The 22,344-nt window shown below is 43.7% G+C and overlaps 1 protein-coding gene across 20 annotated transcripts in view; it reads right to left on the bottom strand.

The window, feature by feature from the left end:
- Positions 1–22,344, bottom strand: part of mycbp2 (MYC binding protein 2) — a 211,337-nt gene that overhangs the window by 17,491 nt on the left and 171,502 nt on the right. For 14 of the 20 annotated variants that reach the window (XM_055870888.1, XM_055870878.1, XM_055870879.1 and 11 more), the window contains 18 exons: positions 21,898–22,056; positions 21,363–21,523; positions 19,543–19,699; positions 18,718–18,942; positions 18,151–18,216; positions 17,467–17,706; positions 17,178–17,267; positions 16,962–17,042; positions 16,462–16,740; positions 12,860–13,143; positions 12,174–12,390; positions 11,799–11,900; positions 11,406–11,534; positions 8,732–8,864; positions 7,967–8,070; positions 5,012–5,200; positions 3,836–3,955; positions 1,516–1,725 (listed from right to left, as the gene is read on the bottom strand). In XM_055870888.1, coding sequence (XP_055726863.1) covers positions 1,516–1,725; positions 3,836–3,955; positions 5,012–5,200; positions 7,967–8,070; positions 8,732–8,864; positions 11,406–11,534; positions 11,799–11,900; positions 12,174–12,390; positions 12,860–13,143; positions 16,462–16,740; positions 16,962–17,042; positions 17,178–17,267; positions 17,467–17,706; positions 18,151–18,216; positions 18,718–18,942; positions 19,543–19,699; positions 21,363–21,523; positions 21,898–22,056 — 2,946 coding nt within the window. The remainder of the gene's footprint in view (positions 1–1,515; positions 1,726–3,835; positions 3,956–5,011; positions 5,201–7,966; positions 8,071–8,731; positions 8,865–11,405; positions 11,535–11,798; positions 11,901–12,173; positions 12,391–12,859; positions 13,144–16,461; positions 16,741–16,961; positions 17,043–17,177; positions 17,268–17,466; positions 17,707–18,150; positions 18,217–18,717; positions 18,943–19,542; positions 19,700–21,362; positions 21,524–21,897; positions 22,057–22,344) is intronic. The other 6 variants (XM_055870882.1, XM_055870883.1, XM_055870896.1 and 3 more) reach the window with 2 other exon arrangements.

The following is a 22,344-nucleotide window of genomic DNA, read 5'->3' as shown; positions in this document are numbered from 1 at the left end:
TTGACATTTGTCTTAGGTGTTTTCTAATTATTTTACATTTTTCAGAAACATTTAGTTTCTTGTTTCTGATGTTGCATTTCTTTGGTTTTCTCAAATTTGCTTTTGATGCTGCTTTTTGGAATATGCAATTGATGTTTTGAGTAGCCGAATTGACACCTTCATTGTTTTGATATTGCGAGTTATTGAAGAACTGTATAGAGTTCATCATTTCATTTGAGTTCAATGTTTCAATTAATCTCTCTACACTGTTTGGAGCCCATCTGTACGATTGGTTCATTTAGAGTTTATTGGGCTGTTTTTTTGAATGAGTATTGCCGGTTAATTTCTTCAGAAACTGGATCTGTCTGTGATCTGACAATGGTGTCTGTGGTCGGACAGTGAATGCACTAATGGAGGAGGGGTCGATGTCAGTGATGGCATAATCAACTACATTTGTCCCAAGAGCTGAGCAGTAAGTAAACTGACCTAATTAGTCCCCTCTGATTCTACCAATAAGCATGTACAGGCCTAAGGCTCGACAGAGATGCACTAACTCCTTCCCATTTTTGTTCAGTATTTGGTCAGGATTGTTTCTATTATTTATAATAGGGCAACAGTACAAGGGGTGTCCAAATATGTGGTGGTTACCTCCCGCATCAGTGTAGTCAGTCTCAGAACCTGTTCTTACATGGACATCTCCACAAAGAAGCACTTTACCCTCTGCCTGAAATTGAATGATTTCTGTATGGAGATTGTCAATAAACTGATCATCATAATATGATGAATCTGAAGGAGGAGCATAAAGCTGCACATATGTACACATCATTGTCACAATAGATTGTACCTTTGTTAAGTTTTAGCTAAATGTGGTTAGTACCTTTTTTCATTTCATTCAGTGCATGAAAATGTTTATAACCACGGATATGCGCCTATTCTTGGTGGTTAAGAATAAGGGGTTTCATGACCTTGTGTAAGTGCCCGAGCCACGTTACGCACTTCTCCGTCTCGCACGCATTTCAGCAAACAGGTAGTACCCGCTCATTATGAGCAAGCTGAAGCCAACATTGTTAATGAATTGGTCAATGCACCCTGTGTTGCACTTCCTACAGATGGATGGACCTCCAGGGCTACAGAGAGCTACTTAAACAATGACAGTTCATCACATTACTCCAGAGTGGGAAATGAGAAGTACCGTGCTACGAAGACAGAGCGCCTAAAGTACGCCTATTTTTCTATTTGCAAGAAAACATTATAGCATACACCTATACAATGTCTGAGCCATGTTTACATATTGATTGCACACGCATACTGCACTTTATTTTAGTGTTGCTGTTGATGAGTCATCATATGTTCTCATCAGGCATTATATGACTCATGATCATATATGTAAATCAGGAATACCAACATTTAGCATTTTCTTAGATAATTTTTGTTTGTCTACAGTAACTGTTGGCAATTCATATCGAACCATGACCCTAAAACCACAATATGTACCAAACCATGGGTTTGGTGAACCGTTACACCCCAAGTGCCTACCTTTTGGCACTTGTAGCAGACGTAGTAGGCGTATCGATTCATTGCGAAGCCGGCCGGGTCGTTGTGGAAGCGGGCACCGGGCGTGGTGATGGCCTCGCTCTTGTGCAGCCCCTCGTACTCCATCCTCATCAGAGCCTTCCTCCGTACGTCCTCAAACAGCTCCTTGATAGGGTCCAGCAGGTCCTTGATGACCGAGTGGTTGATCTTGTTCTGGGAGGAAAAACGCAACAGCCCAGTTAATTAAAAGTCCGAGTCAATTCTATCTCCCTTTTTAACTCGGCTGGCACAATGCTAGTTAGTTCAAACTCAGTCAGAGCCGTTATGATCCAAGCACGTTACATTGAAAATCACGAAGATATGAATCTTTGCAAGGTCCATTTGTAAACTCTACATGACACAATTCATTGCCACTCATTGGAACGTTTGCTTTGTTTTATTGACCAGGTAGGACAGTGAAGAGCAGAAAGTAAAGGTAGGAGGAGTGTGAGTCAGAAGGGCAGTAGGTTGGAGTTGAACCCATGCAATTCCTGTGAGTGCTGAGGTCAGAGGCACTAACCGTTAGACCACATGATCTCTGTTAAACCTGTTCATGGTTATGTATGTGTTTTATATTGCCCTACTACTTGCAAAAATCCCAGTTATTTTAGAGAAGTAAATCCTGTCCAAGGTGTGGTGGATACGGTTTCCCATGTAGCCCTTTGTGGTGTAAAGTGGGTGCGTATCAGGTATCACAGGGTACCTGCGCGCTGCACATACTGTATGCATGGTAACAGAGAGCCTCAATTCTGGTATAAGGGGGAGTGTAATTATGGAATACCACTTTTATTTTTGCTAAACACACGGCTGAAATTCCTTGTGTGCAAGACTAGTGACAAGTACATTTCAGTAAAATAGACAAAAAAAATGAAAAGGGGCGAGCCCTCCATACAAAGCAACCAAACCAGCGAATCAATAAACAGATGTAAATCCATACTTGGTGCATTTGTGAGGGAATAGATGGAAGATAAACCAATGGAAACGGGCGGGATGTTCTCCCACTGTTCTAGAACATATTTGAGGCTGTGTATTACTACATGTTCCAGGGCGACACTGGAGATTGGCATCATCATCATATTCGCCTGGCAACCAGGGTGCAGCCAATTTGCTGCGGTTGTCTTTCAACTTCTGGCGCATTGATACACAGCTGGTGATGCGATTAGATATAAATTACATTTGTCAAAAAACAATTAAATAACTTGCACAGAATTTGAAAGACCTTGTAATTCTCTGGTGAGAAAAGTTATTGAAAAGGATAAGGCTCAACGCTCGCTCACTATTAAAAACTACATTTATTTAAGTAATAGTTAAAACCTTCACTTTTAGCCTTCATCAATTGATTTTATCGGAATAAATGTAAGTAGTATAAGCACTCAGTAGCCGACGTTGGCATAATTTGCATTCCCATAGAATAATAACTGGCGGGTTAGCTAGTTAAATTTGTAGCACAACAGATCGCAAATATCCTAATGTTATCTACATAAAAACATGTCAGCACCGTTTCTGTCTTCTGCCATTTGTCACGTTCCTGACCTATTTATGTTAGTTTGTTATGTGTGTTAGTTGGTCAGGACGTGAGGTTGGGTGGGCATTCTATGTTTTCTGTTTCTGTGTTGGTTTTGGGTTGCCTGGTATGGCTCTTAATTAGAGGCAGGTGTTTGGCGTTCCTCTAATTAAGAGTCATATTTAGGTAGGCGTTGTCACAGTGTTCGTTGTGGGTGATTGTCTTCCGTGTCTGTGTATATGTTTGCACCATACGGGACTGTTTACGGTTTGTTCGGTTTATGTAGTCTGTTTCCCTATTCGTGCGTTCTTCTTGTTTCATGTAAGTTCGTCGTCTAGGTCTGTCTACACCGTTTGTTGTTTTTGTTAGTTTAGTTAAGTTCGTGTTTTCGTTAAATAAATATGTGTTCAAACTCCACTGCGCCTTGGTTCGATCAATACTCCTCCTTTTCGGGCGAAGAGGAGGAGGACCGCCGTTACACCATTGGTATTCTGTGTCTAACAACATTGCCCTTTCAAGCATTGCTCTTCGATTGAAAAGAAATACAGCCTGTATGGAGAACGATCATTAGATAGTCTAATAAGCTAGTCTAGCTAACCCGCCATGTTACGTTTCCGGCAATGCTAATTATGCTAACGTCGGCTTCCAAGTGCTTATATTACGAGAAAACGACACATTTACTTCTTATTTAATTATGGTTTTGCTTGTGTGTCAATGGGTCGGATGTTGAAAGACAACCGCTTTCCAAATGGCTCGGGTCAAGTGGGCGGGGCTACATACGTTGAATAGTACCTTGCAAATGGGGCAGGACATGAAACCGAAGGTGATCCTGGGCCCGAGCCAACGGTTCTCCAGAACACGACGGGTACACTGGAGGTGGAACACGTGACCGCAGTCCAGCTGAGGAAAAGAACAGAAACCACACACAGAACATTTGGAACCTGACATCGAACACATCTATGGCCTAAAGACAAACAAGGTCCTTGGTTCAAATAGTATTTGTATTATTTTCAAACACTTTAGTTAAACATGGTCGAACCCGCATGGGGCGTTGAAACTAATATAACAGTCCCATAAGTTCAAATTCCACCCATCTGGCTCCAGGCAAAAAAAACTCTAAACAGATTCTAATAAACCCAGGTGTGAGTCACTGTCTGAATCAAGTATCATAGAGATACAATATAATACTATCAACAATAGTATTTGTACCATCTATATACTGTAAATGCAGTTGCCACAGTATTGAAGCCACAGTTTATCATAGCGCTTTAGTAAGGGCGATAGGTTCAGTATACATAATTTTGCATTTTATCAGAAGGTTGGCTGGCCCTCTGAAGTAGCGTAGATCAATGCAGTGCTCTCGGTATCTAAAGCCCTCTTGCATAAACTTCTGCCGTACCTTACGTCATTGTTAACGCAATATACACACACGTACACATGGATTTTGTGTTGTAGATATGTGATAGTAGAGTGGTGGCCTGAGGTCACACACTTAATGTGTTGTAAAATGTAATGTCACGTAATATTTTAAATTGCATATAACTGCCTTAATAATGCTGGACCACAGGAATAAATAAATACAAAATTGTTCAGCTTCAGACAGAAGATCGCAGACCCGGAATCAGGGATGGCTAACCCTGGAGATCCTTTTCTTTTATTAATATCAAGCAGATTTACCTAACTCAGTAGAGACGTCCAAAACTCCTTAAAGTTGGTAGTTGGTGCCTCTCGCGCAATTCAGTCCAATTCAGGGCCTTTTTACTGAAGAATGTGTTTGTTTCATATGATTGTGTTTCGCTCTCCGTGTTTTGTGTGTGCTTTTCATGTATTGTGTAATTTGATGTTGATTGATGCGTTCATGCAAGGCTCATCCGCAAAAGAGACCGTGGTTTCAGAATGACTCCCTGTTTAAATAAAGGTGAAATAAAATGTAATTATGTGTACAGTATAGCGTACCTGGACAGCGGGAGCGGCAGAGAGCGCCTCAGTGAAGCAGATCATGCACATGTCGTCGGCGTCCTGCTTCAGGCGGCCTGTGCTCTTGTTGCAGCCGTGCAGACAGGGCAGGCAGCTCTTCTCATTCCTCACCCCGCCACAGAGGTGGCCGCATGCTTGGGTCTTACTGCACGCCACCTTGGCATACTCCTACAGAGGGCACGGAGGGGAGTGAGGGTCAGACGATGGGCTTTATCGAATACATCTAATCAAATCCACTTTATTGAAAGTGCATTTACAGTAGCAACACCCTTTGCAGTGCAATACTGTACAGCGGGGTCGGGGGTCAAACTGAGTGAGTGACTAGGAATTCAATTCATGAATTGTAGAATTTAAAATACATTTGTATCTGTGTGTAAAACAATACAACACCGGTAGCCAGTTGCCGTCGTATTTGAGCTTCACCTTTTACTATGCCCAGTTGGTTTTATATATGCATTTACTTGTGTACAAATAATTCAACTAAATAATATATATTGAACAAAAATATAAATGCAATATGCAAGAACTTCAGCGATTTTACTGAGTTACAGTACATAGAAGTAAATCAGTCAATTGAAATTAACAGGACCGAGTTTGAGAAACCCTGGATTAGGCTATGGACGGTAGCCATTCAAAAGGTAGTGTGCCTCCTCTACTAGGCATAAGAATGAATGACCAACATGCGCAAGGCATCTTCAGAGGGTTTTGTTTTTTGGTAACGCAAAAGTAATGTAACATGTTACTTTCCATAGTAAGTAATGTTGTAATTACTTTTAAAGTAATGTCGCCCAACATTGTCCCTAACTGTCTAGTTTAAATTTCAGAGATTATTAACAAGCTGGACACAGTCAAGAAACTGTATGATCCATTTAAAAAATGTAAACTGTTTCGATTTGGTTTTAGTCATTTTAAAGTATATTAAGATCGACCTGCGAGCCTGATTGGACCCCCTCGAGGATGTGCCTTTTCACTTTTCTGAAACATAAAAAATATATAGATATGAAAAGTTACATGATTAGAGAAAAAATATCTCTTCCAATAAAGAGATACAGATCTTCCTCTCCGATTATGGCTGAACTATGCCTCTTTTAGCCTCCACAAGAGGCTACAGTTTCTGTAATAGGTCGCTAGGAGTTGAACTAAGGTAGTTATAGGAACAAGAGGGTCCACTTTTATTTTTTTTAAATTTTTTATCCCCTTTTCTCCCCAATTTTCGTGGTATCCAATCGCTAGTAATTACTATCTTGTCTCATCGCTACAACTCCCGTACGGGCTCGGGAGAGACGAAGGTCGAAAGTCATGCGTCCTCCGAAGCACAACCCAACCAAGCCACACTGCTTCTTTAACACAGCGCGCCTCCAACCCGGAAGCCAGACGCACCAATGTGTCGGAGGAAACACCGTGCACCTGGCCCCCTTGGTTAGCACGCACTGCGCCCAGCCCGCCACAGGAGTCGCTGGAGCGCGATGAGACAAGGAAATCCCTACCGGCCAAACCCTCCCTTACCCGGACGACGCTAGCCCAATTGTGCGTCGCCCCACGGACCTCCCGGTCGCGGCCGGCTGCGACAGAGCCTGGGGGCGAACCCAGAGACTCTGGTGGCGCAGTTAGCACTGCGATGCAGTGCTCTAGACCACTGCGCCACCCGGGAGGCCCCAAGAGGGTCCACTTTTGTATTTTTATTAAAAAAAAAATTATTTGCTCGCCTCTCTTAAAAAATGTTTTTATCAGTTAAACATTACATTTACAGAAGGTTTTAACATTACATTTGTGGGGCCTCCCGAGTGGCACAGCGGTCTAAGGCACTGCATCACAGGGCTAGAGGTGTCAATACAGACTCAGGTTAGAGCCCGGGCTGTATCACAGCGGTCTAAGGCACTGCATCAGTGCTAGAGGTGTCACTACAGACTCAGGTTCGATCCCGGGCTGTATCACAACTGGCCGTGATCGGGAGTCCCATAGGGCGGCACACAATTAACCCAGCATCGTCCGAGTTAGGCCGTGGGGGGGCTTTACTTGGCTCATCGCGCTCTAGCGACTCCTTGTGGCGCCTCAGGCTGACCTCAGTCGTCAGTTGAACGGCCGGCTTCTAGGTTAAGAGAGCGGGTGTTAAGAAGTACGGTTTGGCGGGTCATGTTTCGGAGGATACACGACTCGACCTTCGCCTCCCGCTCCCGGTGGGGAGTTCCAGCGATGAGACAAGATCGAAATAGGGGAGAAAAAGGGGATAAAATACAAAAAAATCTAAAATACAAACAAAAAATACACTGCTCAAAAAAATAAAGGGAACACCAAAACAACACAATGTAACTCCAAGTCAATCACACTTCTGTGAAATCAAACAGTCCACTTAGGAAGCAACACTGATTGACAATAAATTGCACATGCTGTTGTGCAAATGGAATAGACAAAAGGTGGAAATTATAGGCAATTAGCAAGACACCCCCAATAAAGGAGTGATTCTGCAGGTGGTGACCACAGACCACTTCTCAGTTCCTATGCTTCCTGGCTGATGTTTTGGTCACTTTTGAATGCTGGCGGTGCTCTCACTCTAGTGGTAGCATGAGACGGAGTCTACAACCCACACAAGTGGCTCAGGTAGTGCAGCTCATCCAGGATGGCACATCAATGCGAGCTGTGGCAAGAAGGTTTGCTGTGTCTGTCAGCGTAGTCTCCAGAGCATGGAGGCGCTACCAGGAGACAGGCCAGTACATCAGGAGACGTGGAGGAGGCCGTAGGAGGGCAACAACCCAGCAGCAGGACTGCTACCTCCGCCTTTGTGCAAGGAGTAGCACTGCCAGAGCCCTGCAAAATGACCTCCAGCAGGCCACAAATGTAACTGTATGACCTAAGTGTTGAACACTGAAAAGGGCTAGCTATATAGATCCAATCTGTTACTATAATCATTATGACTATGTTGTGAGTGGTTGGTACCTGGCAGTCTGGGTCAGAGCAGACACTGCCCACAGCCGAGAGCTCGGTGCCGTTCCTGGTGCCACAGAACCTGCAGGCGTCTGAGCTGCAGGAGGCTGGATTCCCTGCACACAGAGGCAGAGCATTAGCTATGCACGAGAGAAGGCTAGAGAAGGAAATACATCACCATAAAAATCACACGGCAGATGTTCAGTCATGACAGTGTGTGACGTCTTATGATTGTAAAAAATTTGAAAGGTAACAACAATAAAGTAGTAGCTCCACTTTAACTTCTAAATGTCATCATATTGCTTACATCTGTCCCTCTCAGATCTACACAAGTGTCTAGGGGGTAATGGCTAGCTAGGGGTCATTTCTTGATTACATCTATCCAGTCCCTCTCAGATCTACACAAGTGTCTAGGGGGTAATGGCTAGCTAGGGGTTGTTTCTTGATTACATCTATCCAGTCCCTCTCAGATCTACACAAGTGTCTAGGGGGTAATGGCTAGCTAGGAGTTGTTTCTTGATTACATCTATCCAGTCCCTCTCAGATCTACACAAGTGTCTAGGGGGTAATGGCTAGCTAGGGGTCGTTTCTTGATTACATCTATCCAGTCCCTCTCAGATCTACACAAGTGTCTAGGGGGTAATGGCTAGCTAGGGGTCGTTTCTTGATTACATCTATCCAGTCCCTCTCAGATCTACACAAGTGTCTAGGGGGTAATGGCTAGCTAGGGGTTGTTTCTTGACAGGGTCAGAAAAGGGTCTGGATAGGTTCTGTTACCCGTGTGCTCCCTGAACTCCACCATGGCCTTCATGGTCTTGGAGTCGGCCAGAGCCATGAGCCAGAAGAGCTTTGTTCTCCCACAGCCCTCGTGGAGGTCCACCTTGATTGCCTCCTCCTCCTCCTTAAACACCTGGAGAGAAAAAGTAACAGTATAACTTTAGACCGTCCCCTCGCACCGACACAGGAGCGAACCAGGGACCCTCTGCACACATCAACAACGGTCGCCCACGAAGCATCGTTACCGATCACTCCACAAAGGCCACGGCCCTGGCAGAGCAAGGGGAACCACTACTTCTAAGTTTCAGAGCAAGTGACGTAACTGATTGAAACGTTATTAGCGCGTACCCGCTAACTAGCTAGCCATTTCACATCCGTTACACAAGGTGCACCATTTATAAAAAATATAAATAAATAAAGCATTCTTGGGGCAGAAAACAAATGTAGGCAGTTTTACTTGCAGAAACCAAGGCTGTTGAGTCTGCAGATAAGAATGTGGTGACTGACAGAGTCGAAAGCCTTGACCAGGTCGATGAATACGGCTACACAGTATTGTCTTTTATCGATGTCGTTTAGGACCTTGATCGTGGCTGAAGTGCACCCATGACCGGCTCGGAAACCAGATTGCATAGCGGAGAAGGTACGGTGGGATTCGAAATGGTCGGTGATCTGTTTGTTAACTTGGCATTCGAAGACCATAGAAAGGCAGGGTAGGATAGATATAGGTCTGTAACAGGTCTAGAGTGTCTCCCCCTTTGAAGAGGGGGATGACCGTGGCAGCTTTCCAAACTTTGGGGATCTCAGACGATACGAAAGAGGCTGAACAGGCTAGTAGTAGGAGTTGCAACAATTGCGGCGGATAATTTTAGAAAGAGAGGGTCCAGATTGTCTAGCCTGGCTGATTTGTAGGGGTCCAGATTTTGCAGCTCTTTCAGAACATCAGCTATCTGGATTTGGGTGAAGGAGAAATGGGGGGCAAGTTGCTGTGGGGGGTGCAGGGCTGTTGACCGGGGTAGGGGTGGCCAGGTGGAAGCATGGCCAGCTGTAGAAAAATGCTTATTGAAATTCTCATCGTGGATTTATCGGTGGTGACAGTGTTTCCTAGCCTCAGTGCAGTGGGAAGCTGGGAAGAGGTGCTCTTATTCTCCATGGACTTTACAGTATCCCAGAACCTTTTGGAGTTAGTGCTACAGGACGCAAATTTCCATTTGAAAAAGCTAGCCTTAGCTTTCCTTAACTGCCTGTGTATATTGGTTCCCGAACTTCCCTGAAAAGTTGCACATCGCGGGGGCTATTCGATAGTGCTGGTCAAGGGCAATCAGGTCTGGAGTGAACCAAGGGCTATATCTGTTCATGGTTACATCTGTTTTTTTTAATGGGGCATGCTTATTTAAGATGGAAAGCACTTTTAAAGAATAACCAGGCATCCTCTAGTGACGGAATGAGGTCAATATCATTCCAGGATACCCGGGCCAGGTCGATTAGAAAGGCCTGCTCGCTGAAGTGTTTTAGGGAGCGTTTGACAGTGATGAGGGGTGGTCGTTTGACCGCAGACCCGTTACGGACCCAGGCAATGGGCAGTGATCGCTGAGATCCTGGTTGAAGACAGCAGAGGTGTATTTAGAGGGCAAGTTGGTCAGGATGATATCTATGAGGGTGCCCGTGTTTACGGATTTGGGGTTGTACCTGGTAGGTTCCTTGATAATTTGTGTGAGATTGAGGACATCTAGCTTAGACTGACGGGGTGTTAAGCATGTCACAGTTTAGGTCACCTAACAGTACGAGCTCTGAAGATAGATGGGGGTTAATCAATTCACATATTGTGTCCAGAGCACAGCTGGGGGCTGACGGGGGTCTATAACAAGTGGCAACAGTGAGAGACTTGTTACCTGAAAAGGTGAATTTTTAGAAGTATAAGCTGAAATGGTTTGGGAACAGATCTGGATAGTATGACAGAACTCTGCAGGCTCTCTCTGCTCTAGATTGAATCTCCGCCCCCTTTGACAGTTCCATCTTGTCGGAAAATGTTATAGTTAGGGATGGAAATTTCAGGATTTTTGTTGGCTTTCCTAAGCCGGGATTCAGACACGGCTAGGACATTCGGGTTGGCAGAGCGTGCTAAAACAGTGAATAAAACAAACAAAGGGAGGAGGGCTACTAATGTTAACATGCATGAAACCAAGGCTTTCACGGTTACAGAAGTCAACAACTGTATTGTTGGTTAGAGGCTCGTAAGTAAGCATTTCACTGTATTCGCTGTATTTGGCGCATATATAGTAGTGATGAAGACAATAACACCTTTCATGTTGGTCCATGTTGGTATAAGAACATCGTTCTACTTTATTACAACTTTACAGGCTCATTTCTATTCTGTTAAAATGAATTACCATAATCAAAATGTCATTTCTCCATTCTAAGCACCGTGAGTATACCCTATAATGGGTTACGCACCCAATGAATACGGATGTCTGGTAAATTTCTCAAATGTCTCGTAAATTTCAATCTTGCAGGTCACGTTGTCCGGAGGCAAATTGTCCTAATGGAAACCCTGGTATACACATTATTGCACGTGGTACCAAGGTGGAAAGAAGCATTGACACTTCGACAGGCTCCCAGTCTAGCTATATGACTGGGGGCAGAGTGCCCCCTACAGGTGAATGTGGGTACTACTGACCTGTCTCTGATGGGAGCGAGTGCGTCGGTGCAGGTGGAGGAAGCGGTCACAGTCGGTACACAGGTTGCCACACATGTTACACAGGATGATGGCTGCTGTCTCGCCGTCGTCATGGTTATCGCACATGGGCTGTGGACGGGAGCACAACGAGACTTTACGGTTACGACCTGAACACCTAGAGACAACTTTCCCTCATTTCATCCACCCAGAACTGTAAAATGTGTACAGCTAAATGTAAAAGTGTTGCATTTGTAAGGAATGCGATTTGGAGTGCTATAAATCAAATCCATTCATTTATGCACGATCTCAACAGATTACAATTCAGAAAAAAAAGAGTCTTGAGTCTATATTGCTTTGCCAAAATGCACGTGTTCTATGAGGCTAATAAGTTACCATCTGTTTCTGCTGTCCGTCTTTGCCCATCCAGCGGCCTGAGGACAGTCTGTCCACATGATCCTGGTCCAGCACACACAAAGAGGCCAGAGCAAGCCACAACTACAGTACAGAGAGAAAGGACAGAGAGGTTAAAAATGTACTCAAACACATGCACTAACCTAACACACGTGCATGTGCACATACAAACATCCGTCACACACTACCCAGACCTGGGTTCAAATACATGTATTTTCATTAGTTGTTATTTAACTACTTGTATTTTCCAAAAATGTATCTGAATACCGTGACATGTGAAAGTAATGAAACAGCATTTGAACCCCGGTCTGCTAAACACACACACAATATGGTCGTGTAATATGAGAACAGCTGTACCCGGGTGGTGGCGATGCAACGGACTGGCGAGCGATGCTCCTCTTCCATCTTGGTGAGAGCCATGATGGTCTCAGCGATGGCGTTCTTCGTCACCCGAGACCAGGCGTCCGACAGGTGTCCGGCAGCCATGTCTTTGACCAGCTTGATGATGATCTCAGCGATCTGAGGGGGAGTGGATCCCTTCATCCACCAGTGGCTCTCCCCCCGGCGAATGTAGCTGCACATGGAGAGAGGCAGTGTTCGACCAATGTGTTCATTATGGGACACAACACTACAGGGATAGGAATAGCAAAACAATAAGTACTGTATATTGGTTTCGGGGAGTTAGGTAAATCCCAGAAATGTATGAATACAAGAGAATGTCAGTAAAATGTATAAAGGGCTTTATAAATACATTTGAATGAGATTATATTGAAGATTCCTGTTCAATCAGGAGAAATCACATCTGATAGTCAATATACAAACCACCACAAATGACAATTGGTTGGAGAATATCTCAAAATGTTTGCAGACGAAGTCATGAATCGTTTTTGTGCGATGACATGGGTCATCTCACGTTTTGCAAAGGAAAACAAAAGCAAGCTTTTCTTATTGGACAAGTCCACATAGTCATAAGTTCACTAGTTTTTGGACCATTTTCTTAAATTATCGTGCCTAATGAAGGTAAATCAAAGTTGTTGTCTCACCTGGAGTTGAAGATCAAGGGCAGCGTGACAGTAGTGATGCCCTTGCCTGCCGCCATGCCCGCCGTGCCAGCAATGGAGGTTCCCTTGGCCTTGAGTTGCACGGTGAGTGCCTTGGCGATGCAGCCCAGGAACATATCCAAGATGCCAAGCTTGTTCCAGTCACCCTTCTCGGTCGAGTGGATGATGTCACTGATATCGGCAGGCGGCAGGGCCTTGATGCCGATGATGCTGGCCAGGCGCACGGGTGTCACCTCTGGGAGGACACGACGGAGGAGAGAGGTCACCTGGGAACGACGGGACAGGTGAAGGGTGAGAAAGGATAGCCATGTAGTCAATGTTATTAAACGGCTGGAGTGATATACATCATGCAGAGACTCACTTTGGCTTTACTGATGTTAAAGTGGGGCTGAACTCACTGATTTAGCCTTGTTAAAAATAAAGAAAACACTAGAAGCCATGACTGAAGCAACAGTTTGAAGTGTGTCATTTTTGCTAATAGTGTACTGTTCTGTGACCCGTGTAGCTCAGTTGGTAGAGCACGGAGCTTGCAACACCAGGATTGTGGGTTCGATTCCCATGGGGGACTAGTATGAAAAAAGTATGAAAATGTATGCACTCACAACCGTAAGTCGCTCTGCATAAGGGCATCTGCTATATGAGTAAAATGTAAATGTAAAATATGTGCTCCACTTTACTTGAAATATCCAAACAGCCACCGCACGCATGACGAATGACTTAGCAACCGAATGACAACATGAACGTGATTGGTCAAGAATCCCAAGCTCTGAGCATTTCCCTATCTTTGATGACAGTTGTGTTTGTGACGCTAAAGTTCTCTCACAAATGTGAGGATGTTTGAGTTGGGAAAAACCCAAGCCTTTTATAACGAATAAGTCTCATCAAACTAGTCCCGAGACGCTGTGCTTCAATTGGTTAGCTCTGCTGTCTGTAAAGAAAAAGGGGCGGAATGTAGGTTGGTTGTTCGGGTGCTGCCAGACGTGAGCAAGATTCAAATCTCAAACCAAGAAAAAAATTATGTACCTTAGATTGTTTAAATCACGCAAACCTCAGTTTTGGAAGATACTGACTTTGTGACCAAAGTTCTTCCACTTTTGCAACTAGTACAATTGTTTAAGACTAATACTGATTCCATATAGTCCGTTTTCAACCAGGTAAGTCCTTTGTAGCTCAGTTGGTTGAGCATGGCGCTTGCAACACCATGTGGGTTCAATTCACAGGACCACCCATACGTATAATGTCTGCAAGCATGACTAAGTCGCTTTGGATAAAAGTGTCTACTAAGTGGCATATATTATTATTAGAAGATGGTTTTTGAGTTCAGCTTCTCTTTAAGATTGTCATGAGGCAGGAAATCAGACTGGACCAGCACCCCATGGTACTTTATTGAGTCGGTGTGCCCGTGTATAATATAACATTATGTACAGTTGAAGTCGGAATTTACATAAAATTAGTTTGGAGTCATTAAAACTCGTTTTTCAACCACTACACACATTTCTTGTTAACAAACTATAGTTTTGGCAAGTCAGAAAGGACATCTACTTTGTGCATGACACAAGTCATTTTTCTAACAATTTTTTTCAGACAGATTTCACTGTATCACAATTCCAGAGGGTCAGAAGTTTACATACGCTAAGTTGACTGTGCCTTTAAACAGCTTGGAAAATTCCAGAAAATTATGTCATGGCTTTAGAAGCTTATGATTGGCTAATTGACAATTTGAGTCAATTGGAGGTGTACCTGTGGATGTATTTCAAGGCCTACCTTCAAACTCAGTGCCTCTTTGCTTGACATCATGGGAAAATCAAAAGAAATCAGCCCAAAAATTGTAGACCTCCACAAGTCTGGTTCATCCTTGGGCGCAATTTCCAAACTCCTGAAGGTACCACGTTCATCTGTACAAACAATAGTACGCAAGTATAAACACCACGTTCTGTCTCCTAGAGATTAACGTACTTCGGTGCTAAAAGTGCAAATCAATCCAAGAACAGCAGCAAAGAACCTTGTGAAGATGCAGGAGGAAACAAGTACAGAAGTATCTATATCCACAGTAAAACGAGTCGACATAACCTGAAAGGCCGCTCAGCAAAGAAGAAGCCACTGCTCCAAAACCTCCATAAAACCGTATGCAACTGCAAAGACTGTACTATTTGGAGAAATGTCCTCTGGTCTGATGTTATGGGATTTTTATGAATAATGACTGAATTATGTATACATTTAACTTAGAACTATAACTAAACAGAATACTACTATGTTACTGTATGGATGTATGAATCTTATTATAATCATAATACTGAATATAATGTGTGTAGTTTTAGTCAAGAATTAGAACAAGGACTTTCTGTTCCTTGTTAGAAATGAATGGAGCTATCGTCAGACCGGCTGTAATGCTGTGTTCCTTACAGGACATTTTGCCTCTACCCAGGGAGGGGAGAGACCTTGGGCTAGTAGTAGATTGTTTAACAGGTGGCAGACAATGTGGGAAGGCTTGTGAACTATATTGCTATTGTATCCGAGAGGAGGAAGGACATTTTAAAACCTATGACGTCATTTTTAATATATAGCCTGATGTAAATTGTACTATGATCAGTACTCTCGAGAATAAACGCTATTGATTGATTGATTTTGAGACTGGTTTCTGTCCATTTTTTGCAAATAAGTATCTTACAAATTCTTATGAATGGGCAGAGTGTTTTAATTGAATTGGTTGATGAACATATAGGAATGAAATTCCTTCAACATCTGATGAAACAAAAATAGAACTGTTTGGCCATAATGACCATCGTCATGTTTGGAGGAAAAAGAGGGATGCTCGCAAGCCGAAGAACACCATCCCAACCGTGAAGCACAGGGGTGGCAGCAGCATGTTGTGCTTTGCTGCAGGAGAGACGGGTGCATTTCACAAAATAAATGGCATCATGAGGTAGGAAAATTATGTGGATATATTGAAGCAACATCTCAAGACATCAGTCAGGATGTTAAAGCATGATTGCAAATGGGTCTTCCAAATGGACAATGACCCCAAGCTTACTTCCAAAGTTGTGGCAAAATGGCTAAAGGACAACAAAGTCAAGGTATTGGAGTGGCCATCAAAGCCCTGACCTCAACCCTATTGAAAATTTGTGGGCAGAACTGAAAAAGCGTGTGTGAGCAAGGAGGCCTACAAACCTGACTCAGTTACACCAGCTCTGTCAGGAGGAATGGGCCAAAATTCACCCAGCTTATTGTGGGAAGCTTGTGGAAGGCTACCCGAAACGTTTGACCCAAGTTAAAACAATTTAAAGGCAACGCTACCAAATACTAATTGAGTGTATGTAAACTTCTGACCCACTGGGAATGTGATGAAAGAAATACAAGCTGAAATAAATCATTCTCTCTACTATTTTTCTGACATTTCACATTCTTAAAATAAAGTGGTGATCCTAACTGACCTAAAACAGGGAATTTTTATTTGGATTAAATGTCAGGAATTGTGAATGTATTTTTTAAATGTATTTGGCTAAGGTGTATGTAAACTTCCGACTTCAACTTAATATAAATAACTATTGCTGTGTTGAGTCTGTGTTTATGTGGGTACACCCCACCTGTCTCTGGATACGGGGCGAGGCCGTGTGCAGCAGCGAGAACAGGTCCTGCATCAGTGTCAACTGCTGGGCCAGGTACTGGCGGCCTACGTTGGAGCCGCTCAGCGCCAGCACCATGGAGAGCAGCTCGAAGCAGTAGGCGTCCGAGGAGGTGTCCGAGGAGGCGGCGTCGTCGCTGGGCTGCGAGTTGGCGTTTTCCTTGCTGGAGATGGCATGCTCCCATTCCTCGCGCACCCGGGTCGCCTCCATGCGGATGGCCTGGACGATGTGGGCGCACACCTGGAGGGGGGGAGGGGGAAGGGGGGGGGAGGCGATAAAGGGATATTTAGTCAATTCCAAGTGTGAAAATAACAGACAGGGGAAGCAGAGTCAGGGGCTTGAACCCTCAAAGCCTTCTGAGGATTACTGTAGCCAGATATCACATTTTGTGTTGTTGTAGTTGTATTGTACTATTTTAGTTAATTGTACTTTATTGGCCAGGTATTCCACTGACTACTGACCTGTTTCTGCAGGTTGGTCAGCTTGCTCCGGCTGAAAATGATGCCCACCATGTGTTCCTTCAGATCTGCGTCTGACGGCGCCTGATGACAGGTAAACAATAACAGGTAAACAGAAATATATGTTTGTTTTCTGGTCTTTATTTGCAAAAAGACAGTGTGAAATAGGGGGTGGTTGAAAAAGGTTAGGAAACACTGGTATACAGTATGAACCCTGACCTTGTTCTCCCCCTCTGGTGATGACAGCAGGTTCTTCTCCTCCTTTTCAGGGGTGGGCTCAGCATCTCCGCAGATTAGCTTCCCAAATACCTACACACACAACACATGCACACCAAGGGTAAAGCTTGAACCTATCCGATTCTATTACACCTAAAGTGGTAGAGAAACATTAACATTTTGGCCCCATAGTGACTGATTGGCCAACCGACCAGTGAGGTGATATTATGAGTGATTTACAGGTGAACGGTCCTATGAGCTCATAGTACAATTGATTGACAGGTGAACCGACCTGTGAGGTGATGAGGCGGAAAACGCGGAGTGTCTCGGCCTCGCAGTTCTTCTGCTGGGCCACGCTGGCCGAGATCTGCCCCGCAATCTTGATGCTCTCGCCCTCCTTCCAGCCCAGCACCTTGACCTGGCGCACCCGCAGCGTGTTCTCGGGCCCCTTCAGCTCCACCTTGATCACATGGTGGTCTCCCCCAGGAAACTCGCTGGTCACCCAGCCCATGTGACGCGAATCGAGGTCGATCTGGAGAGAGGTGGGGAGATGGAAGGGATTGGTCAGTGAAGCTTGTCAAGGTGAATCAAAATGTTTAGTACTGCTTCTCCTTTGTTTTTCTTCTGAAAATGGCTTTTATGAACATACAGAAGGGCTTCAAATCAAATCAAATGTATTTATATAGCCCTTCTTACATCAGCTGATATCTCAAAGTGCTGTACAGAAACCCAGCCTAAAACCCCAAACATCAAGCAATGCAGGTGTAGAAGCACGGTTGCTGTAAGTTTGCCATATCCTGTACTAATAGTGCTTAGCTACATGTAGTTACCTACTTTTAACCAGAGGCTTTTGACCAGTGCCCCATGTGGTTTGGGTCAAATGTAATGCACTGGGGAATAGAGAGAATCCTTCCTTCTTCACAAAACCCACGCACTCAGATGCCTGGAGCTGGTCTATAGAAATAAGAGGCCAAACCTGTTTGATTCTGCAGAGGTCCTCCCCGGCTTTGCCACACAGGAACGTCATGGAGGTGACTTTGTTCTGTGGAGTTAGAGAAGAGCGCCTTTAATATCAATGAAACAGACAGTTTTCCATTAATTTTAGATTGTGGCATCTGACAAATTTGATTTTGGAGTGCACGTCCCTAAGTCCAGAATAGACTATGGGAGGTGCACAGTACTACATAGAGCCATGACTACATGGAACTCTATTCCAATTCATGCAAGCAGTAAAATCAGATTTAAAAAAACAGATCAAATACACCTTATGGAACAGCGGGGACTGTGAAGCAACACAAACGTGCATACACATGATAACATACACACTATACACACACCTACACATAGATTTTGTGTTGTAGATATGTGGTAGTAGAGTAGGGGCCTGAGCGCACACACTAAACGTGTTGTGAATTCTGTTGTGAATGTATTGTAATGTTTTTAAAATTGTATAACTGCATTAATTTTGCTGGACCCCAGGAAGAGTAGCTGCTGCCAAGGCAATAAATAAATACAAATGTCCCTTTAATTCCTCCCTACTCACCCCAATGTCACGGGAGTTGTCCACGTGCACAGTGATGTAAGAGGCGTTGATGCCTTTGACGCAGCTGATGGTAATGCACTTGGTCTTGTTCTTGTCCTCATCGCCCGACTCCCAAAAGGTCTCAGTTGAGCCATCCGTCAGGCTGCCGATCATGGCCGGACGGCTGGACGTCTTGATGTCCACCACACTGGTCAGGTCCTTCAGACAGGTCACCAGGCACAGCTCCTGGAAGATCAAATGATGTTCAACATCTCCCAGCTATATAGATAGATACGATTTGATTGGACAATATAGAAATGTCAATGTCAGACGCACAAGTGGATACAATGCATTTAAAATCATATAGGATAACAGACAAGGTTTAACAATCTAAACGTTCTTTTAGGCATATGTGACGCAGCTCACTTGCCAGCTATGGTCCCAGCAATTTTACGCCCTATAGGCAATATCAAATGCACAAAAATAACTTTAGAAATAGGTTCAATTACCAGAAATTCTCACGTGGCCCATTACAAACTCAGCAAAAAAAAAGAAACGTCCTCTCACTGTCAACGTTGTTTATTTTCAGCAAACTTAACATGTGTGAATATAACAAGATTCAACAACTGAGACAAACTGAACAAGTCTCTTTTCTACCAACCTTCGTAAGGTCGAGCTAGCTACCACAAAACTTAATGGGCCAGATCTAGCTTGAACCTAGTCCTGGTTTAAAAACCATTCTCCATGGAGATTCGCCATTTAAATAAACCTTATTAGCCCAGTACTAGGCTTAATATAATACGGGTCCCGGGAAACGGCCCTATCTCCTATGGGATTCTGTCTCACTTGGCTCATGGCCTCGTAGCCAGACTGCACACTGATGTTGAAGCTCTCCTCGCTGTCGCCGTCGTCCGACTTGGACAAGATGTTGTTGATGTGGTGGAACACATTGCTCTGGTGCAGGAACTGGTGGTCAGACTGCTTGAACTTCAAACTCCAACACCTGATAGATAGATGGGGAAAGACTCCGGGTCAAGGGTGAATTACGCGCTCACATTGATCAGTAAAGTGGTAGCTAAGTTGGTTGCAGGATTTTAGAAATTTGTTATAATTTTTTTTTTAACCTTTTATTTAACTAGGCAAGTCCGTTAAGAACAAATTCTTATTTACAATGACGCCCGGCCAAACCCGGACGACGCTGGGCCAATTGTGCGCCGCCCTATGGGACTCCCAATCGCCGCTGCGTCACTCGGGAGCCCGAGGGGAGGATGGTGCTAGCAACACCAGGGTTGTGGGTTAAATTTCTGCATGGGCCATGTATACTGAATATCTGTGTCACATGTTGGCCACTCTGAATAAAAGAGTGTCTGCTAAACAAACATATACCTATTCAATCAGACACTGGAAGAGAAGTTCATGACTTCTTTTGCACAGGTGCTTTGTTGCCGTTTTTTGTGGGACTGAAAAATTGCTCGGAAAGTGAAAGAACGTTATTAAAAGGATCTGACCCTTTCCCCCCCAATTTTCGCCTAAAATGACATACCCAAATCTAACTGCCTGTAGCTCAGGACCTGAAGCAAGGATATGCATATTCTTGATACCATTTGAAAGGAAACACTTTGAAGTTTGTGGAAATATGAAATTAATGTAGGAGAATATAACACATTAGATCTGGTAAAAGATAACACAAAACAGAAAAACATGAATTTTCAATTTTTTTGGTTCCATCATCTTTGAAATGTAAGAGAAAGGCCATAATATAATATAGGAGTCAAGGCGCAATTTAGTTTTCGGCCACTAGATGACAGCAGTGGGTGCAAATTTTCCAATTGATCCAGTGAAGCATTGCAATAATGCACAATATTTTCTATCTGCCCAAATGTGCCGAATTGGTCAATTGAACAAAACAAAAATGATACGGTAATACAGAATTTAAGTTTACACACTCCCAGGAATGTCATACATGACGGATCATTAGCTTATACCCTAACTTTCACACATCTAGATGGCCGGGCGGGGTGGTTGTGGAGCCAGAGACCACAGGGGATCAAACTGTAGAACCCAATTCCTACTTTTGAATATAAAAATAGATTTGATCAAACAAAACTATGCTACCTTTAATCTTTGGGACCCTCAGGATGACAAATCAGAGCAAGATTACTGAATGGAAGTACATTATTTACCTTCAGAGGGGAACGTATCAAACCAGTTGCCGTGAAAAGTTGTTGTTGTTGTGTACTCTCCTCAAACTATAGCATGGTATGTTTTCACTGTAATAGCTACTGTAAATTGGACAATGCAGTTAGATTAACAGGAATTTAAGCTTTCTACCCATATAAGATATGTCTATGTCCTAGAAGGTTTGCTGTTACTTATGTCATTCTAGTCACATTAGCGCATGTTAGCATCAACCGTCTCGGTATAGGGACATCGATCCCGTAGAGGTTAAAAAGTGAAAAAAGCGGTGATGAATATTATAGGGCCTATTCATATATATACAGAAAGGCATTTGACCTTTTAAGAGATATCTTCCCTTAGTTTTAGTCTTATTACAGGATAATATGCTCTGTTCCATGTGTATGGTGGATAATAGGGTTGAATAATTTCTGTGAGGGCAGGTTTGAGTTGAAAGTGGAGGTAGACTTTGAGCAACAGGGCCACCGTACCTGAGGGCCATCTGCTGCAGGGAGCTGCCACTAGGAAGTGACATCATGAGGTCGGAGATGGTCTGGAGGAGGCGGTGGAAGGTGTGGGGGAGGGGGTGGGCGGCCTCCCCGGCAATCACAATGTCAGACAGCGGGTGCTCACACACAGCCAGGTCTCTCTCCTGTGTGTACGAGGAAAACATAATGGAAAAGTAGCTAAAAACACAGGGATGCAATGACTACAAAAGTACATGTATACTGAACAAAAACAAACGCAATATGAAACAATTTCAAAGATTTGAATGAGTTACAGTTCATATAACGAAATAAGTAAATTGAAATTAATTAATCAGGCCCTATTCCCAGTCATTTGGTTGTAGTTCAGTTGACAAAAAAAACATCTGAATATTTTGTACTGGTACCTCAAATAAAACCCTTTTTTATCCAGGTTTGTCTCATTGAGATTATCTATTTAGCAAGAGACCTGTTGAAGATGGCGGCAATAAAATTAACCTCCCCCCACCACTTCGGTCCTGGAATTTTAATCAAACATCACCTGCTCCATCACAATTTTCTTGTTCCCGGGGGCTTTGTTTTCTTCCTCCTCCTCTTCCTCGGGTTCAAAGGGTGACGGGGTGAGGGAGGCGACAAAGTGCCACAAGATGTCGTGCAGCGAGGTGGTCTGGATCACGTTACACAGCAGCCAGTTGAACGCCTGAGGAGGGGGAGAGAAGTAAGATGGTGGCTTTCACTCACTTCAGAAAACAGTCCTTTAAATTTCAAAGCAATGTATTAATTTACTTTTATATAAAAGTACCAAAAACCAACAATGTACAAAGGTTGACCCCCTGACCCCTAACCTAACCTTATAAATAAATAAATAAATAAATATATATATTGTTTTTAATTTAACTAGGCAAGTCAGTTAACAAATTCTTATTTACAACGACTGCCTTCCTCGGCCAAACCCGGACGACACTGGGCCAATTGAGCGCCGCCCTAT

Source organism: Salvelinus fontinalis, chromosome 19 (genome assembly GCF_029448725.1).
Source record: "Salvelinus fontinalis isolate EN_2023a chromosome 19, ASM2944872v1, whole genome shotgun sequence".
NCBI classification, from domain to species: domain Eukaryota; kingdom Metazoa; phylum Chordata; class Actinopteri; order Salmoniformes; family Salmonidae; genus Salvelinus; species Salvelinus fontinalis.
The sequence above is the reverse complement of the archived record's forward strand: the minus strand, read 5'-3'. Positions and strand labels throughout refer to the sequence as shown.